The 20284-nt window shown below is 44.1% G+C and overlaps 1 protein-coding gene across 1 annotated transcript in view; it reads right to left on the bottom strand.

Annotated features, from left to right (window-relative positions):
- Positions 1–20284, bottom strand: part of SLC25A11 (solute carrier family 25 member 11) — a 280651-nt gene that overhangs the window by 97725 nt on the left and 162642 nt on the right. The window contains exons 5-6 of the mRNA XM_044077086.1: positions 7089–7179; positions 5788–5887 (exon numbers count right to left, since the gene is read on the bottom strand). Of these exons, the coding sequence (XP_043933021.1) occupies positions 5788–5887; positions 7089–7179 (191 nt within the window). The remainder of the gene's footprint in view (positions 1–5787; positions 5888–7088; positions 7180–20284) is intronic.

Genomic DNA, 20284 nt, shown 5'->3' on the forward strand with positions numbered 1-20284 from the left:
TCTGTGGATTGGGAAAGAAGGTTGGCAAATGAATGGACTGATTAAAAGCCACACTGGATACCACCTTTGGCATGAAGGATTGATTGGTTCTGAGGGACACCCAGTCCGCATGAAAGATGATGAAAAGCTCCACTGCCATAAGGGCCTGTAATTCAGATGCCCTTTTAGCTGAAGTGATTGCTAAAAGGAAAGCTGTTTTCCAAGAAAGAAATTTTAAGTTTGCAGTAGCAGCTGGCTCGAAAGGAGGTACAGTGAGTTTCTCCAAGACAAAGTTAAGTTCCAAGCATGGGTCTGGAGCTCTCCTGGGTGGTCTCAAATTTTTGGCCCCTCTGAGGAACTGCTTGAGCAGTGGATGAGAGAAGAGGGGAGGTTCTGTGTTATAATGAGCTGAAATGGCTGAGGCATGGATTTTAATGGAGGAAAAAGACAGGCCCTTGTGAAGCATCTCAGTTAAGTATTGTAAAATCTGAGGTAAATTGGGCGCTGCTGTGCTCATCCCTAGAGACTTGGTCCAAGCATAGAATCTTTTCCATTTTTCAGAATAAGATTTTCTAGTACTGGACCTCCTTGCCTCTAAAATGATATCCATCCCAGGTTTACTGAGGGATGGTAAAGGAGAGATTAGGTAATTAGCCAGGCTTCTAGGTTCAGTGTTTGAAGCTGAGGGTGCAGAATCTGGTTCTCCTGCTGAGACAACAGGGAAGGAGTCTGAGGCAGGGTCCATGGGATTAACCATGACACACTGCACAGGAGGGGGTACCAGTGTTGGCACGGCCAGTCTGGAGCAATCAAAATCATCCTTGGTTTGCTCTGTTTGATTTTTAGTAGTACTTTGGAGAGCAGAGGCAGAGTGGGGAAGGCATAGACTGAAAGACAGAGCATCCAGATTCCAGGCTTGTTTGTGGGGAGTCCTTGTGCAAAATTTGTCCAATTGGTAGTTCTGGGGAGAGGCAAACAGGTCTACATCTGGGCTCCCCCATTTGCTTGTAAACATGTTGAAAATCCTTGGTTCCAGTTCCACTCGTGTGGGTCCATGAGGTTTCTGCTTAGTCCGTCTGCCAGTGTATTTAATTTTCCTGGCAGGAATTGAGCTTGTAGGTGCACTTGGTAGCTTAAGGCTGTATTCCACAATGCCCTGGCTAGTCTGCAGAGGGGGCAAGAATGTGTACCCCTCCCAGCTTGTTTATGTACCACATAACAGTGGTGTTGTCCATCTTCACCAATAGTTGTCCTGGAAGAATGTGGTCCTTGAAGGCTGTCAGAGCATTCTGTACAGCTAACATTTCTTTTTGATTTATATGCAGGTGCATTTGACTTGGGTTCCATTTGCCCTGAATGCACTTACCTGCCAGGTGAGCCCCCCCCCCCCCCTGCATAGTCTGATGCGTCTGCTGTTAGGGTTTGGGCGGCAGGGGGTGGTGTGAAAGGTAGCCCCTTGATTTGGTGGCAGGCCTCTGCCCACCAAAGGAACTCTAGGCGTAGGCAAGGTATGATAGGAATCATTGTTTCTAGATCCTGAGAATGTTGACACCATAGGCTTTTTAGATACCACTGTAGTTTCCTCATATGCAGTCTTGCATATGGAATTAGAAGAATGCAGGAGGCCATGAACCCCAAGGCTTGCAGTATTTGTCTTGCAGATAGCAGGGATTTTGTGGCCACTTGTTTGAAGTAGGTTGTCATATGAATTTGTTTCTCTGGCGTGAGGTAAGCCATCTGGGAAGTTGTATTCAAGCTTGCTCCCAGGAATATAATTTGTTGACAGGGTACCAGGTGTGATTTCTTTTCGTTTTTATGGTATACCCCAGACAAGTTAGGACCCTCTGTACAAAGGCCAGATGATTCAAAAGTATGTCCTGGCTTTCTGCCTGAATTAGACAATAGTCCAGGTATGGGTATATTTGAATACTTCTTTGCCTGCAAAATTCAATAACTGGAGCTAGGCACTTTGGTTCACAAAGGGCAGTGCAGAGAACTGATAGTGCATGTAGCCTGTTTTGAAGCGTAGGTATCTTCTGCAAGATTCCCTGATTGGGATGTGCAGGTATGCTTCTTTTAAATCTAGTGTTGCCAACCAGGCATCTTTGCCTAGCATAGGAAGTAATTGGTGAAGAGTCAGCATCTTGAATTTTGGAATCTCCAAAAAAGTGTTTAGAGTAGACAGGTGCAGGATAGGGCGCCATGAATAGTCTTTTCTGGGTACCAGGAAAAGTCTGGAGTAGAAACCTTGTCCCTTTTCCTCTTTTGGTACCAGTTGAATAGCCCCCATGCTTAAGAGAGAAAGTACTTGTTTTTGGGCCTCTGCCCACTGATTTAGGGGTAGGTCCAGCCACCCTCTTGGTGTTGGCAATGTGTGGAAGTGAAATCCGTATCCCCGGGGCACTATATTTAAAACCCACTTGTCCTGGGTAATGAGTTCCCAATTCTTTGCATGAAGAGCAATCTTTCCCCCCAAAGGGGCAGTCAGTTGATAAGTGCTTGGAAATTTTAAAAGGAAGTCATTGAGACAGTTTACCATAGGGGGGGGGGGGGTCTTATTATTCCCAGATTTGGACGTGGAGGCCCCCCACTGCTTAGTTCTGTGTGTCCCCTGGGACTGAAACCTGGGGTTTTTGCTTTCTCTGGGTTTGGCTTGAGAAGACCTGGAAGGGGCTGAAAAGGACCAATTCTTAGAGGGCCAGTGCTTACTAAATCTAGGAGGCAGAACTTGTAAAAAAATCTTTAACAGTTTGCATAGATTTAGCTTTATCTTCCACCTTTTTAAGAACTTCCTCAGCCTTGTTGCCAAACAGGCGGTCCTGATTACAAGGAGCATCCAACAATTTAGCTTTAACATGATCAGGCAAAGATTGCTCTTTAAGCCAAGCATGCCTTCTGAGCACAGACCAGTAACAGCAGCCCTGCAAGAGGCCTCTAATGAATCAAAACCACATTGCAAAGTATGTTTTCCAACTTGTTCAGCAGAATGCATTAAATCATGTAATTCCTTATTTTCCGCACAGTCAGGAATCAACATAATTTTCTGTTTAAGCAATCCAATAACATGTTGCTGATACTTTAACATATGAAACTGGTAGTTTAAAGCCCTAATGGCCAAGGCTGCAGAAGTGTAAACCTTCTTACCCCATCTATCCAGTGCCCTGGAGTCTCTATTAGAAGGGATAGGATTTTTAGCAGTTTAAGCCTCAATGCCCTTGGGCCGCTGTGAAATTGTCTCTGGATCTGCAATAGGATTTTTAAAAAGGAACTTGTGGGTCTCAGGGACCCTGTAGTATCTGTCAGGTTTTCTGGGAGCAGGAGGCAGGGAATCAGGGGCCAAACTAGATTCAGAAAAAGCATCATCAACAATGCCTAGTACAGGAGGAATAGCTAAAGGCCTATGCTGAGGTAGGAGAAGGAAATCCCTAAGCCTCTTTTTTGAATCAGAAAAACTCTGGCTTTCCCAGTGGAAATGCTCCCATAGAGTATGCAAGGTTTCCCCAAAAGAAAAATCCTCAGTAGGGGAAGCAGAGGGAATGGAGTCCTCTGCATCAGAATCTTCATAAGTAGATAAGGGCAAATCCAGATCATCAGAAAAATCAGAAAAAACAGAATCCTGATCAGAAGATTCGTAATCAACTTCAGTCCTAGGCCTCTTAGAAGGGGGGGGGGGGTTGGCTACCCCTGATTAGAGTTATTAGATCTTCCGGTATTCTTATCATTTGTTTTTTAGGCATAGAGGCCTGAGCATGTGGCCTGGGCGTCAGTTTTTTAGGCATGGATCGAGTTTTAGGCCCAAGTATAGAAGGAGGCGTCGGTTTAATATGTAAGTCCGTAGGCCTGAATACACCCTCAGAAGCCGGTGCCTGCACAGCGGCTCCGGACCCATCCAAGGCAGAGACAACCGCGGGTTCCATAGTTGAAGTATCTCGCGGCATACTGGACTCCGAATGGGTCTCAGTAGAGGCCTGCAAATCAGAAATAGCGGGTATCAGGGGCTGCGAAAGCACCTCACTGAGTACAGGCGAATTGGCGACTGCCTTAGGAGAAGCGTCGTCGGTAGTTTTGGACCTCGGTGGCCTGTCTCTGTCTTTATCTTTGTGTTTTTTCGGAATCTCAGTAGTCGGATGGCTAACCGATGACATTTCTGGATAATTAAACCGAGAACCGAAATATTTAGAGGTGAAAATATAATGACGATGGATAGTGCGCTGATTAAATAAAGCACAAAACCGACAGCAAGGTACGTCGTGGTCAGGGCCTAGGCAAGGAATACAGAACGAATGAAAATCTTTATGAGGTATTTGCTTTCCACAAGTAATGCAATTATTAACTTTTACTGACATCAGTAAAGAGCAAGAAAAAGTTTCCCCAACGGGGTACTTAGCTTTAGTTGAAGACTTCAGTTCTGAAACTCGAAAACGAAAATTTCAGGAGTCGACCGACCGGCACTTGCGAACTGCTTTTGCTTTGGGCACCGCATGGCAAGAAAGACTGATGTAATGGCGTTGGCTGCATGTTTTATACCCCTGACAACATGACGTCATGGAAGAAAGGACAGCAACCGATGCAGGACCCAAGACTTTGTTAATCAGGCCGAATGAAGGCTACCTGCAAGCATATAACCCAAATGTAATGACTGCAACAGTGAAACACGAAGAACATCTGGCTCTACCATTTATAGGTAGCCATTTAGACCCCTGTAAAAGTTGGCAGTGTTGACTTCAGGGTCTTCAAAAATAACAAATATGCAGATTTTGTTTATTTTAGTTTATATTTTTCATAAGTTTGAGTTAGAATGTAAATTTACAAGATAGTGCCCATATTTGAATTTAGGGATAACAACATTTCAGCTTAGGTATTATGAGCTGATGGGGTGAAATGCTGTGAGACTCGATAGTTTAGTTTTTCAGTGTTTTGCTAATAACATTGTCAGTATACTTCACCAATGAAAGAGTAGTTTTCAAGGTGACCACTAAGCATAGCTCTCAACCTCTTGGTACAAAATATCTGGACAAAGCCAAAAAATAATGGGGGGGGGGAATAAAGCCCCAAAAATAGAGGCAAATTTTAAATACTGCTCTTATAAACTTAGAAAGTTGCTAGAATTAAAGGCACTGTGTTACCAACCATTTTCTGAAGGATATGAATTCTGAAACTCAAATGTCTCTCATTATTTAGTGAAGTCAATCCTGACTCATTTACCTCAAAAATCCAGAGAAGCACAGATTTTATGAACAGACAAAAATTTTGAGGCAAAAGTCTGGCCATTCTGTGAAAATCTGGACAATTGAGAGGTATGCCACTAAGTACTTCTTTTGTATTTCTAGTTGTAGTGGGTTTACACTTCATATCAGTAATAATTACATTTCTCCTCCACCCCTTGAAACGAACAAGGCAGAGGATTTGACAATCAAAATAAAACATGCAGATTCCACAAAGAACTGATTTCCATGGACTACAAAACAAATTCACCAACTAAAGAAAAACTGAAACAAATTACATCACCTATACTGCCACCTAGTGGAATGCAGCAAAAGTGGCCAGAACAAGGACACGAGGTACATTTTGCTCAAAATACATGGTTTACATTTAAAATGTTCTAAATATATTTAATTCTGATTTCACCAGGTTTCAAGTTGATTTACAACAGATGCATCATATGAGCATGAAATTTCCCATTTACTCTGATTCCATTACGACAATGTAAAATTCAAAAAATAAAATATTTTTAAACATTTTATTTACTTGTTTTAGTATATACCAGTTCATTTAATTTGAAAGATAAAAGGTTCTTAAGATCCTTACCTTGTTTTTGCAATATCTACAGGCATTGATGCTGCGGTAGTAACAAGTCCACTTATCATACTAGCACAGAAATGGCACAGAATATCATCTCTGAAGTAGCCTAGTTGGTAGAGAAAAGATGTTATTTAGAAAAGTACAAAGATTAGTTTACAACCCAATTAGCCAATTGCAGATTAACCTTTCCAGTAAAAGCTAAATCACTTAAGGATTCCAAGCCAGATGCCATACATGGCAGTCTGTATACCTCACCAAAAGTTACACAAGTTGTTCAGATCTGACAGAGGAACTGGTTCCCTAGGCACAAGCAGCTTGAAGGATTTTAGCCACCTATGAACGTCTCTTTATCAAACCCATGCCCAAAGGAAATGTGATGCCCACCACAAAAGTAGCTGCCATCAAATGGCAAGGCTGCGAGACCTGAAGAACACATTATATTTAGGTTTCAGAGTACATCTAGGCAAGTCCACCAGATCAAAGGATAAGTCCTCTCCAAGCAGTTAGGCAGTAAATGACAAAAGAATAAGCCATACAGAAATCCTTACAGGACCTGTAATGAAGGGAACCCAACAGAACACACAATAGAATAAAACACTAACTTAAAATCACAGAGAAGTATCATTGAGGTGATTAACAGTCTAGTGGTTGCCAGTGGAGAAGACCTAATACAAAGGAAGCCTCGAGTTAAGCTCTCAGCCACAATGTCTGCTGCACAAGGCAGGATTATTCAGTGGGTTAAATTAATCTGTGGTGGTGGGCAGGAGCCTATGAACAGTGCATCAACACCAATCTTCCACATGTGGACATGATCATACACAAAATATAAGTATCTACCTCTGTTTACCAATGATGAAGAATGGAACAATGAGAACAAGAGAACTGGACATAAACTGCAACAGTCAGCACAGGTGCGGATGTCTAAATCTATCTGTACACAAAGTGGAACATCTACTTTCCTCATATGCAAAGCCTTCAATAAAAATAGACTATAAAGGTTTGGCTGTGACACTTAACACTGTAAATGAAAGAACCATTCAGAGAAATAAAAAGAGGCAGTGGCAGTTTATTGGCATCAGACTAAAACACACAAGTTATGGATTTAAGCAGCTTTGGCTGGGCACAAAAGTACATTTCTACCAGTATTCACAGAATAGCTAAACCCTGGCAACAATCCTGAAAGCAAGTGCAGCCTTAATCATGTTCACACACTTTAGATAATGGACAGAGGAACCAAACATACCCTATAAGATAAAGAGCAATCTAATTTATTTTGTTAGAAAATCTGAAAACAGTTCAACACTCACCTGTGTCCATGAGGAACTGCTTGGACTGAGAGTAAGATGCAAGTTGGGCGGCATTTACGACAACTGCTCTAGCCATAGTTGGGATACAACCCTACAGGAAGCAAATGGATCAAAAGCAACAATCAGATAATCATGCATCCTCAAGTTAAAATTCTATACGTTTTTTGGCACTAGATCCTTAAAAGCAATGCCAAATTCTGTGCACTGCAGAAAAATATGGACTAAAGCAAAGGCCTAATAACTGGCAAGATCAGGATTTCATCTTAACTACAAACTTTGTAAGAGAAAATGAATAACTGAAAATCATTTTTTGATATTTACTTTGGTTGTAATCAACTATGCTCTCTGGCACTTTTCTGAACAACAACAGTCCCATTCCTGAAAACAGCTTATCAAAAACAAACACACGCTCTCTCTCTCTCTCTCTCTAAAAGCAATGTCTTTCGGCTTCTGCTGTTAGGAGTCATCCCAGCAGATCACCGGTCCACAGATTGGTTGTCAGTAGTCTTCACGGTAGGCACACGCACGCACACACCTGCATGTCTTTATAACTCACTCGACCGCAGGGAGGACATGCAGACTCTGCACAGAAAGCGCTCTAGCTCAGAATCGAACCACAGAACCTCTTGCTGTGAGATGACCATTGCAGCCGACAACACACACACACACACACACACACACACACACACACACACACACACACAATGAATACAAAAACAGAGGTGTTTTTCTTTTCCAAACAGTTCTTATAACATACCCATTCATCTTTTACAGCAGATATCATAAACAAAATGTGTCCAGCTTCTATCAGTAATATTCTCTGAGAACTTTCTTAAAAATACTGAAGGTATGCCTAAAAGTACAGTTGTGTACACTTACCATAAATGTAGATGTTCGAGTGTATTCACTGTTGCAGTCATTACATTTGGGTAATCTCCTGGCAGGCTGCCCTCAGTTGGCCTGAATATCAAAGTCTTGGGTCCTGCGTCGGTTGCTGTCTCCTCTTCCATGACGTCAGGTCGTCAGGGGTATAAAACATGCAGCTGACGCCATTTTATTCAGTTTTTCTATATATTATATGCACATATATATATATATATATATATATATATATAAATAAATAAAGAGCAGTATATATGTAAATGCACTTTTAGTAACATAAACTTTACCTTCATCTAAAAGCAAATACACCACAAAGGCTTTAGAATATAGTGAAGGAAAGAGAAGTTCTAGAAAGAAGGGGGATGGCAGGTGGGTAACCCGGACTGCAACAGTGAATACTCTCGAACATCTACATTTATGGTAAGTGTACACAACTGTATTATGTTCTTCGTGTTTCACTGTTGCAGTCATTACATTTGGGTAGAATCCCAAAGCTATGGATGGGAGGATGGAACTAAACAGCATTAGGAGCGGTTATAAGGCCCTGCAGAACTGCAGTGGCAAAGCCTGCCCTGGACTTAGAGAAGAGAGGCAAATGATAATGCTTTGTAAAAGTATGAACAGAGATCCAAGTAACAGCTTCTAAAATGTCTTTGGTTGGAACTCCTCTGAGAAAGGCTGCTGAGTTAGACACAGCCCTGGTGAAATGTGACCCAATTCCCTTGGGCACTGGTTTACCATGATGCAAGTAGCAGAAACGAATGCAGTGGCTTATCCACTTAGAAATAGTCTGCTTTGATATAGCCTTGCCCTCTGATCCTGCAGCAAATGCCACCAGTAGTTGCTCAGACTTTCTTAGAGATTTGGTCCTGTTTAAGTAGAATCTTAGTTGTCTGCGTACGTCCAATGAATGCAGAATCCGCTCGCCCTTGTTCTGCGGATTTGGGTAAAATGTTGGCAGGTGAATTGTTTGGTTAAGAGCCACACTGGATACCACATTAGGCATAAAGGAAGGAAGGATTGGTCCTGAGGGACACCCTGTCCGGGTAAAATGTAATAAAAGGCTCCACAGCCATGAGGGCCTGTAGTTCTGAAACCCATCTTGCCAAAAGGAAAGCTGTTTTCCAGGATAAAAACTTAATATCCGCAGTAGCTGCTGGTTCAAAAGGGGGCAGGGTGAGTTTTTCCAGCACAAAATTGAGGTACCATGCAGGAGTTGGTGATCTTCTGGGAGGCCTTAAATTTTTGGCCCCTCTAAGATACTGTTTTAGCATAAGATGAGAAAAAATGGGAGGCTCCATTTTGTAATGAGCTGGGATGGCAGAGGCATAGATTTTTATTGAAGAAAAAGATAGGCCCTTGTCAAGCATCTCAGTCAAGTATTGTAAAATCTGAGGAATATTTGGTTTTGCTGTGTCTGTTCCTTGTGCTTGGTTCCAAGCACAGAATCTCTTCCATTTATCAGCATAAGATTTTCTAGTACTATGCCTTCTGGCTTCCAAAATTACATCCATCACAGATTTACTGAGGTGTTGTTTGAATAACTGCATGATCAGCCATGCTGCCAGGTTAGAGTTTGGAGCTGAGTGTGCAGAATTTGATTGCTCTGCTGAGACAGTAGATGAGGTATCTGAGGCAAGTACCAAGGAGGGAGTTGAGACATCTTCCTTAGAATTGGGTACCAGTGCTGGTGAGGCCAGTCCAGGGCAATTAGGATCACTTTTTGGTTTTTCCTGTCTGACCTTTAGTAAGACCTTGGGGAGAAGAGGATGAGGAGGAAAGGCGTAGACTGATAGGTTTTTCCAACGGAAGGATAGGGCATCCACTTTCCATGCTTGTCTGTGATAGGTCCTTGTGCAGAATTTTGGGGAGAAGCAAATAGATCTATGTTTGGGCTCCCACATCTCTGTGTTACCATGCTGAAGACTTGTGGGTCCAGTTTCCACTCGTGAGGGTCCATAATATTTCTGCTTAGTTCGTCTGCCAGAGTATTTTGTTTTCCTGGCAGGAATTGTGCTTGAAGATGTACTTGGTAAGTCAAGGCTGTGTCCCACAATGACATAGCTATTCTGCAAAGGGGGTAGGAATGTGTACCCTCCTGCTTGTTTATGCACCACAAAACTGTGGCATTGTCTGTCTTTATCATTAGTTGTTCTAGACGAAGTAAGTCCTTGAAGGCTGTCAGGGCATTCTGAACAGCTAGCATCTCTTTCTGGTTGATATGCAGACACATTTGTTTTGGGTTCCATATGCCCTGAATGCATCTCCATGACAGGTGAGCCCCCCAAGCATAGTCTGATGCGTCTGTAGTTAGGGTTTGGGTGGCAGGGGGTAGAGTGAAAGACCATCCTTTGTTTTGGTGACATGCCTCTGCCCGCCAAAGAAACTCCTGCTGTAGGAAGAGAATGAGAGGAATCGTTGTTTCCAGACTGTGACAATGTTGACTCCATAAACTTTTTAGATACCATTGAAGTTTCCTCATATGCAGTCTTGCATATGGAATTAGTAGAATGCAGGATGCCATGAACCCCAAAGTCTGCAGAATTTGTCTTGCAGATAACTGTTTTTTTGTTGCCATCTGTTTGAAGTATATAGTCAGTTGCCTTTGTTTGTCTGGCATAAGGTAAGCCATCTGGGCAGTTGTATTCAAGCTTGCACCCAGGAATGTAATTTTTTGAGAGGGTATCAGTCGTGATTTCTTTTCATTTATTGTGTACCCTAGGCATGTTAGAAGCCTTTTTACAAACGCCAGATGTTGAAGAAGAATGTCCTTGTTTTCTGCTAGAATGAGACAGTCGTCCAAGTAAGGATGGATTTGTATGCTTCTTTGTCTGCAAAATGCAATTAATGGTGCCAGGCACTTTGTACAGACCCTGGGCACAGTAGATAAGCCAAAGGGCAGTGCAGAGAATTGGTAATGCATAAAACCTGCCTTGAAGCGGAGGTATCTTCTGCACGATTCCCTTATTGGGATATGCAAGTATGCCTCTTTCAAGTCTAGTGACACTAACCAAGCATTCTTGCCCAGCATAGGCAGTAGCTGTTGTAAAGTCAGCATTTTGAATTTTGGAATGTCCAGGAATGTGTTCAAAATGGATAAGTCCAGTATTGGACGCCAGGCATTGTCTTTTCTGGGTACCAGGAACAGTCTTGAATAAAAACATTGTCCTTTTTCCTTTTCTGGTACTGGTTGAATAGCCCCCATATCCATGAGGGACGTAACTTGTTTCTGAGCCTCTGCCCACTGATTTTGTGGCAGATCTGGCCAACCGTTTGGAATTGGCAAAGTATGGAAAATGAAATCTGTACCCCTGGGATACTATGTTTAATACCCACTTGTCCTGGGTAATTAACTGCCAATTTTGAGCATGAAGTGCTAATTTTCCCCCCAAGGGGGCTGCCAAAAGATAAGTGCTTGGTGATGGTAGAGGGAAGTCATTGAGACTGCTTACTGTAGGGTTGTGCTTGGTTTCCTCCAGGTTTGGAGGTGGAGGCACCCCATTGCTTTGACATGTAGGAACCCTGTGATTGGTATCTAAAGCCTTTTGAGTGCCTGGATTTGCCTTGTGAGGCTCTGTTGGACACAGGAAAGGACCAGTTTTTAGTAGGCCAGTGCCTGCTGAGTCTGGGTGGCTGCACTCGTAAGAAATCTTTTACAGTTTGCATAGATTTAGCTTCGTCTTCCATTTTCTTTAAAACCTCTTCTGCCTTATTACCAGAGTATCATGCTGTAAAGGTGCATCCAACAATTTAGCTTTAACACGATCAGGCAAATTTTGCTCCTTGAGCCAGGCATGCCTTCTAATCACAGATCCAGTAACTGCGGCCCTGCAAGAGGCCTCCAAGGAATCAAAACCACATTGCAAAGTATGCTTTCCAACCTGTTCTGCTGTTTGCAATAATTCCTGCAATTCTTTATTTTCCACACAATCAGAAATCAACATCATTTTCTGTTTCAATAAGCCCATAACATGCTGTTGATATTTAAGCATATGAAACTGGCAGTTTAAGGCCTTAATTGCCAAGTTTGCAGCCGTATAAACCTTCTTTCCCCATCTATCCAGCGCCCTGAAATCTCTATCAGAGGGGGTAGGATTTTTGGCTGTAGAGGCCATTACACTTTGGGACCCTGTGAGATAGTTTCAGGATCAGCAGCAGGATTTTTGAATAAAAATTTGTGGGAGTCAGGAACCCTGTAATATCTGTCTGGCTTACTAGGAGCCGGAGGTAGGCAATGAGGAGCCATGCTTGATTCCGAAAACACATCAACAATGTCTAATACAGGAGGTATAGCCAAAGGCCTATGCTGAGGAAGAAGAAGGAAATCCCTAAACCTCTTTTTTGATTCAGAGAAATCCTGACTCTCCCAATGAAAATGTTCCCTTAAAGTATGCAATGTTTCTCCAAAAGAAAAATCCTCAGGAGGAGATGCAGATGGGATGGATTCTTCTGCATCTGAATCAGAAGAAATAGAAACCTGATCTGAAGATTCATAATCAGTGTCTTGCCTAGGCCTCTTTGCGGGGGATTGGGAACCCCTGATCAAAATAATTACGTCCTCAGCCATTTTGATCATCTGTTTTTTTAGGCATAGGGGGCCTGAGCACGTGGCTCATGTGTCAGTTTTTTAGACTTAAAAGTTGTTTTTGAAGCTGGCGTCTGTTTTATATAGAAATGTTGAGGCCTAAAAACACCCTCAGAAGCCGGTGCCATCCGCGGGGGAGACATCCGCGGGTTAAATACTCTGAGAATCTCGCAGCATACCGGACTCCGCATGGGTCTCGGTAGAGGCCTGCAACTCAAAAGTAGAGGGTATCAGGGGCTGCGGAAGCACTTCACTGAGTACCGGCGAACCGGCGACTGGCTTTGGAGAAGCTTCGTCGTCAGTTTTGGACCTCGACGGCCTGTCTCTGTCTTTTTCTTTGCGTTTTTTGTGAACTCCAGTAGTTGGATTGCTATCCGACGACATTTCAGGGTAATTAAATCTGGATCCAAAATATTTTGAAGCAAAAATATACAGACGCTTAATAGTGCGTTGGTTAAATTTAGCACAAAACCAACTGGAAGGCACGTTATGATCTGGGCCTAGGCAAGGAATACAGTACAAATGAAAATCCTTATGAGGTATTTGCTTCCCACAAGTAATGTAATTATTAACTTTTACTGACACTGGTACGGAGCAAGAAAAAGTTTCCCCAATGGGGTACTTAGCTTTAATTGAAGACTTCGGTTCTGAAACTCGAATGCGAAAATTTCAGGAGTCGGCCGACCAGCACTTGCGAACTGCTTTGGGCATGGCGCGACAAGAAAGACTGAATAAAATGGTGTCAGCTGCAAGTTTTATACCCCTGACGACCTGACGTCATGGAAGAGGAGACAGCAACAGACGCAGGACCCAAGACTTTGATATTCAGGCCAACTGAGGGCAACCTGCCAGCAGATTACCCAGATGTAATGACTGCAACAGTGAAACACGAAGAACATCACAGAATCTGCATGAAAACTCCAGGCTATGGACTGAGCCTGTAATGGACAACTAACTGGGTCAGTAAAGGGAAAGTACTGTTGTGTACACTTACCATAAATGTAGTTGTTCAAGTGTATTCACTGTTGCAGTCATCACCTGTGGTTTATCCCTACTGTGGTAGCCCTCTGTCGGCCCGAATACCAGAGTCAATGTTTTTGTGCACTGTCTACCGTCACCTGTTGTCTGACGTCAGGTTTTAAGTGTTATAAAGCAAGGCAGCCAACATTATTACATAAGTTTTTCTTGCCCTAACCCATCAGAAGCACAAGGGAAAGGAGAGAAGTGGTCCTGGTGGCGAAAAGCCACCTTGGGAAGCTTATGTCCCCCTAGGGGAAGATGTTAAATGGGGTATGGAGGGAGGGAAACCAAGACTGCAACAGTGAATACACTCGAACATCTACATTTATGGTAAGTGTACACAACTGTACTATGTTCTTTGTGTTTCACTGTTGCAGTCATCACCTGTGGGAGAATTCCCAAAGCTGAGGAAAGGGGTGGAAGGATAGGTCGAGTCCTAGGTATGAGTCAGGAGGCCCTACAGAATTGCAGAGGCAAACCCTGCCCTAGACTTAGAAAAGAGAGGTAGGTGGTAATGCTTTGTAAAGTTATGGACAGAGGTCAAGTGGCTGCTTCCAAGATGTCCCTGGTGGGTACTCCTCTGAGGAAGGCAGTGGAAGTAGAGGTTGCCCTAGTGGAGTGGGTACAGATAGATTTAGGGATGGGTTTCCCATGTAGTCTGTAGCAAAAATGGATAGAGTGTGAAATCCATTTGGAAATGGTTTGTTTGGAGATGGGCTTCCCCTCTGCCCCTGGGGCAAAGCTTACAAATAGTTGGTCTGTTTTTCTGAATGGCTTAGTATGGCCCAGATACTATCCAAGTTGTCTGTGCACATCTAGTGAGTGTAGAATTCTTTTCCCCTTGTTTTGAGGTTTGGGAAAGAAGGTGGGAAGGTGTATGGCCTGGTTAAGGGTCACATCAGATACTACCTTGGGCATAAAGGAGGGGTTAGTCCTCAGGGAGACTGTCTGCATGGAAAATGATAAAGGGCTCGACAGCCATGAGAGCTTGATGTTCTAAGACCATTCTGGCTGAGGTGATAGCTAGTAGGAAGGCAGTCTTCCATGAGAGGTACTTTAATTCTGTAGAAGCGGCAGATTCGAAAGGAGGTAAGGTTAGTTTTTCCAACACATAATTCAAGTCCCAGGGTGGTGTGGGAGGCCTGATATTAGAAGCCCTTCTGAGGAATTGCTTAATCAAAGGATGAGAGAAGAGGGGTGGGTCTGAATCATAATGGGCAGAAATGGCTGAGGCATGAATTTTAAAAGAAGAGAAAGTGAGGCCACTATTAAGCAATTCTGCTAGGTAATCCAGGATGAGAGGGATGGAAGGTTGGGAGGTGCTGCCCCCTTTGAATTGTTTACAGGAGCAGAATCTTGTCCATTTTCCTGCACATGATTTTCTTGGACTGGGCCTTCTGGCCTCTGTGATGATGTCCAGGACCTGTTTGCTTAACAGGGACTCCTTGTTAGTATTTAGTGTATAACCATGCTGAAAGACAGTCTGTAGATCTGGGTGCAGTACCTTCCCCCTCTCCTTGGTCAAGAGGTCTGACATCAGGGGAAGCAGCTTTGGGGGCTGTAAGGTCAGGCTGCATAATAAGGGGTACCAATGCTGTCTGAGCCAATCTGGAGCAATGAGGATGGCCTTTGGTCTCTCCTCAAGCTAAACGCCAAAAAGTGTATAGTCATCCCCTTTGGCAAAAACAAAGTGCCCACAATTTACCACATAGGTGGTAATCCATTAAGTACAGAAGAAGTCATTAGGGACCTGGGGACCCAAGTTGATAGCAATCTCTCATTTGACAACCACATGGCCAAAGTGGTTAGAAAAACATTTTATATAGCCCACCTAATCATGAAGGGATTCACATCTAGATCAGGGGAGGTCATCGTGCCTCTTTACTCATCCCTCATCAGGCCCATAATTGAGTACAATGCCCCTTTTGGGATGTACCTTGCCAGACACCTGCAGCAACTGGAAAACCCCAGAAGTACCTCACCAAGAGGATCAAAGGTCTCAAACAGATGCCATATGCTGCCCGGTTAAAGAAACTCCAGCTCTACTCAGTGGCATACCGCCTGCTCAGAGGCGATCTGTGCCTGACGTATAAAGCCATGTCCAACCCAGAATTAATGGACATGCTGCACCTCAGAAAATCCAAATCCCATCGAGCTACGTGCTCGAGAGACTTGAACCTCAGCACTGAAATAAATAGGACATGCTGGAGGGACAGATTCATAACCCAGAGGCTCCCTTCACTCTGGAATAAAATCCCAGTCCAGGTTAGGCAGAGTCCCACATTGACTCTCTTCAAGAGGAATCTTGATGAGTGGATGGGAGATCGTAGGTTTACCCCGGCTATCACTTCTGTGTCACTGTTAGACAGAGGCACAGTATACTAACCTCAAAAAAAAGGCATAGCAAAATTAATTTAAAATGGGTGGCGAAAGCCAAACACACTCTGGCTAGGCTTATAAATGCCCTAGGGCAGATAGCCTAATATGAACCTATGAACCTCTCTTATTTTGATCAGAACCTTGGGAATAACAGGCAGAGGAGGGTACGCATACACAAATAGGGAGTTCCAGGGGAAGGTCAAGGCATTCACCTTCATTCACTTTCCATGCTAGGAGGTGATACTCCCTGGTACAGAACTTTTGCAGCTGGTGGTTGGGGAGTTCCAGGGGAAGGTCAAGACATCCACCTTCCATGCTAGGAGGTGATATTCCTTGGTACAGAACGTTTGCAGCTGGTGGTTGAGGTGCGAAGCAAAGAAATCCACTTCTGAAGTCCCCAGTCCTGAGTGATTTGCAGAAAGATTTCTCTATGGAGCTGCCCTTCGTGGGGGTCCAATACGTTTCTGCTTAGCTGGTCTGTCAGTGTGTTGTTGACCCCCGGTAGGTATAGGACAATTGGGTGTAGCCCCAAGGAGGTGGCTTTAAGCCAGAGACTCATGGCTAACCTGCACAGGGGGTATGAATTGAGTGCCCCCCTGCTTGTTGATGTACCACATCACTGTGATGTTGCCTGTTTTTACAAGGAGGACCCCTGGCCTGAGATGGGGTTGGAAGGAAGTCAGAGCCTTTTGCACTGCCATCATTTCTTTCTGACTGATGTTCAAGTGAAGTTGGTGGGTATTCTAAATGCCTTGGGTGCACCTGCCTGCTAGGTGAGCTCCCCAAGCAATGTCCGAGGCGTCGGTGGTGATGGTCTGGCCAGAAGGGCAGAGGATGAAGGAAGACCCTTGTTCATGGCACAGGCCTCTGCCCACCAGTAAAATGTGTCCCTTATACATGGGATCAGAGGGAGTGTGGTCTCTATGGACTGTGAGTGCTGACACCAAAGGTTCTTTAAGTACAACTGAAGGTTTCTCATGTGAAGCCTGGCGAGAGGGATAAGAAGGATGCAAGATGACATGTATCCCAGGGCTTGCAGGAACTTCCTCACAGTGGGGTGACTTCTGGAAGCCAGCTGGGTGAAGTAGAGAGGCAGGACACTCTGCTTTTCTGGGGATAGGGAGGCCATTTGGGATGCTGTGTCTAGCACAGCTCCCCGGAAAATAATTTTTCTGTTAGGGTTTAGTTTTGATTTTTTTCTCGTTGATGGTGAACCCTAGGGAAGTTAGGTGTGATTTGACAAAGAGAATGTCCTGGAGCAACTTTTCTTTGCACTCTGCCTGAATGAGGCAGTCAACCAGGTAAGGGTAAATCTGTATATTTCTCTGTCTGCAGAATGCTATAGCCAGGGCCAAGCATTTGGTGAATGCTCTGGTAGCAGTAGATAAGCCAAAGGCAGCTCAGAGAACTGAAAGTGTTGATAGCCTGCTCTGAAGCGCAGGAATTTTCTGCACGATTCCCTGATGGGGATGTGGAGTTAGGCATCTTTTAGGTCTAATGTCACTACCCAGGCATTTTTTGTTAGTATAGGCAGGAGCTGCTGCAATGTTAGCATTTTGAATCTGGGGACCATCAATGAGGTGTTCAGTCTGGATAAATCCAGGATGGGGCACCAAGTGCTCTCTTTTTCTAGGAACAAGGAATAGTCTGGAGTAGAAACCTTTTCCTGTTTGATCTGGAGGGACAGATTCTACTGCCCCCTGGGATATTAGAGTTTGGACCGGTTTCAATGCCTCTGCCCACTGATTTGGGGGAAGGTCTGGGTACCCTCTTGGAATTGGGAGTTCGCTGAAAGAGAATCTGTATCTCTGAGAAATGTTTTTTAAGACCCATTGGTCCTTTTTTTATAGAAACCCAATAGTCTTTAAAGAGCCTTCCTCCTAGTTTTTGATGAGTGAAGGGAGTGCAGAGGGGGGAGGGAGAGTCATTGTGAGTGCTTGCCATAGACGCTTGGCTTAGAACTCCCTGCCTTAGAGATGGAAGTGGTCCATTGTTTGCTTGTTTACTGGTCCTGGGATTGGGGCCTGGATGGCCTGTCCCTGTGGGGTTTACCTTGGCCCTGTCTGCTAGGTGCAGGGAAGCCCCAGTGCTTAGAGGGAAAGTTCCTGCTGAATTGGGGAGGTTGAACTTGAAAGAAATCTTTTACTGTTTGCATAGATTTTGCTTTGTCTTCCATCTTTTTAAGCACCACTTCTGCTTGCTTTTTCCACAAACAGGCACTCTTTTATCTAGGGGTGCATCAATAAGTTTAGACTTGACATGATCAGGGAGAGGTTATTCCTTCAGCCATGCATGTCTCCTAATAACAGATCCTGTCACTGCTGCCCTGCTAGAGGCTTCTAGAGCATTATATCCACACTGTAATGAGTGTTTGGCCACTTGACAAGCTGAGTGTAGTAACTCTGCCAGGTCTTTTGAGTTGGCACAGTCAGGAGAGGTAGCAATCTTCTGTTCTAATTGCAAGTGTGTTGTTGATATTTTAACATATGGAACTGACAATAGAGTGCTCTGATAGCCAAGGTTGCAGAGGTGTATACATTCTTACCCCATATGTCCAGAGCACTCGAGTCTTTGTCAGAAGGAAGAGGATTCTTGGCGGAACTAGTCTTAGCTGCTTTGGGTCCCTGTGCAATGACCTCAGGGCCTGCAGCAGGATTCCTGTACAGGTATTTGTGAGAATCCGGTACTCTGTAGTACCTGTCAGGTTTACTTGGAGCAGGAGGCAGGGCATCAGGGGCTAAGCTGGATTCATGGAAAACATCATCCACCACTTCCAAAATTAGTGGGATGGCAAGGGATCTGTGCTGGGGCAGGTCCAGAAACTCTCTAAGTCTTTTCTTAGACTGTGGGAAGTCTTGAGATTACAACTGAAAATGTTCCCTGAGGGAGTGAAATGTTTCCCCAAATGAAAGGTCCTCTGGAGGGGAAGCAGAAGGGAAGGATTCCTCTGCATCTGAATCCTCATAAACAGTTAAGGAATGTTGTTCCTCTTCAAAAGCAGAATAATCAGATTCCTCAGACTCTTGATCTGTCATAATTTCTTGAGAAGGATGCCTTTTCCTTTTAGGAGTGGAGGCCTGAGTACCTTGGATAAGGGAGATGAGATCCTCCACCATTTTAAGCATTTGAGCTTGGGGTGGGGGAGCAGTAGCAAGATGGTGGCCAGAAGCAGATTTCCTAGGAATGGCCTGGCTTCTAGGCTGAAGAGAGATGTCTTTTTTTGTCTAGATTTGGTAGTGCGAATGGCCTCATTGGAAGTAGGTGCCTGCATCATGGCTCCGGACCCAACAGAGGCAGCAGCAGTCAAAGGCTCGGAAGACGAAGTAGATTTCTGCAGCATACCAGACTCCGAAAGGGTCTAGGCAGAAGCCTGCATAGAAAGTGAGTCAGGCATCAGGGGCTGCGAAAGTGCCTCACTGAATTCTGGAGAACTGACGACTTGCTTAGCGGTAGCGTCGTCGGAAGGCTTAGCCTTGTGTGGCCTGTCTCTATCTTTATCTCTACGTTTTTTCGGAATGTCCACAGACTGCTGGATGATGGATGCCATATCGGAATTCGAGGAAGGAACATGAAAATAACTGTCTTCAAAAAGAGCACTACGGCAAAGGTTCTCTCATTAAAGAGGGCACAGAACTGGCAACAAGGGAAATCGTGGTCTGGGCCTAAACAAGTGATGCAGTAAGAATGATACTCTCGGTCTGGGATCTGCTTTCCACACACGAGACAATTGTTAACTTTTTTGGACATCGGTTAGTGCAAGAAAAAAGTGTTCCCAATGGGGTACTTAGCTTTAGACGTTTTCTACTGAAATTCAACTTCTGGTAGCAACCGATCGGCACTCGTGTGAACTGTTTCTGCTACGGGCTCCACAGCAAGAAAGACTGGTGTAATGATGTTGGTTGCCTTGCTTTATAGCACTGACGACCTGACGTCAGACTACAGGTGACGGCAGCCAGCACACAAAAATATTGACTTTGGTATTTGGGCCAAATGAGGGCTACCACAGCAGGGATAACCCACAGGTGATGACTGCAACAGTGAAACACGAAGAACATCATCAAAATGACTGCTGTTCTCACTTAAGGACATGGTTGCTCCCACAGCACAGATCCCTGCTAATGATGTACATAAGAACAAAATAAAGTATGGATTGAAATAAATGTAATTGCACTCTATGCCACAGTATGTCTAAGAGATATTTGGAGGGGTTGGGATACTGTAACAACAAGCAAAGTGATAGGTACGCAACCCCTTACCATAAAACATGTTGGGAATATCAGTCAGCAGTTGCAGGACAGGGAGCAGGGGGTAAAACAAGTGAAACCTGGTA

This window comes from Protopterus annectens, chromosome 7.part0, assembly GCF_019279795.1.
Source record: "Protopterus annectens isolate FY-2018-M chromosome 7.part0, PAN1.0, whole genome shotgun sequence".
NCBI lineage: Eukaryota > Metazoa > Chordata > Ceratodontiformes > Protopteridae > Protopterus > Protopterus annectens.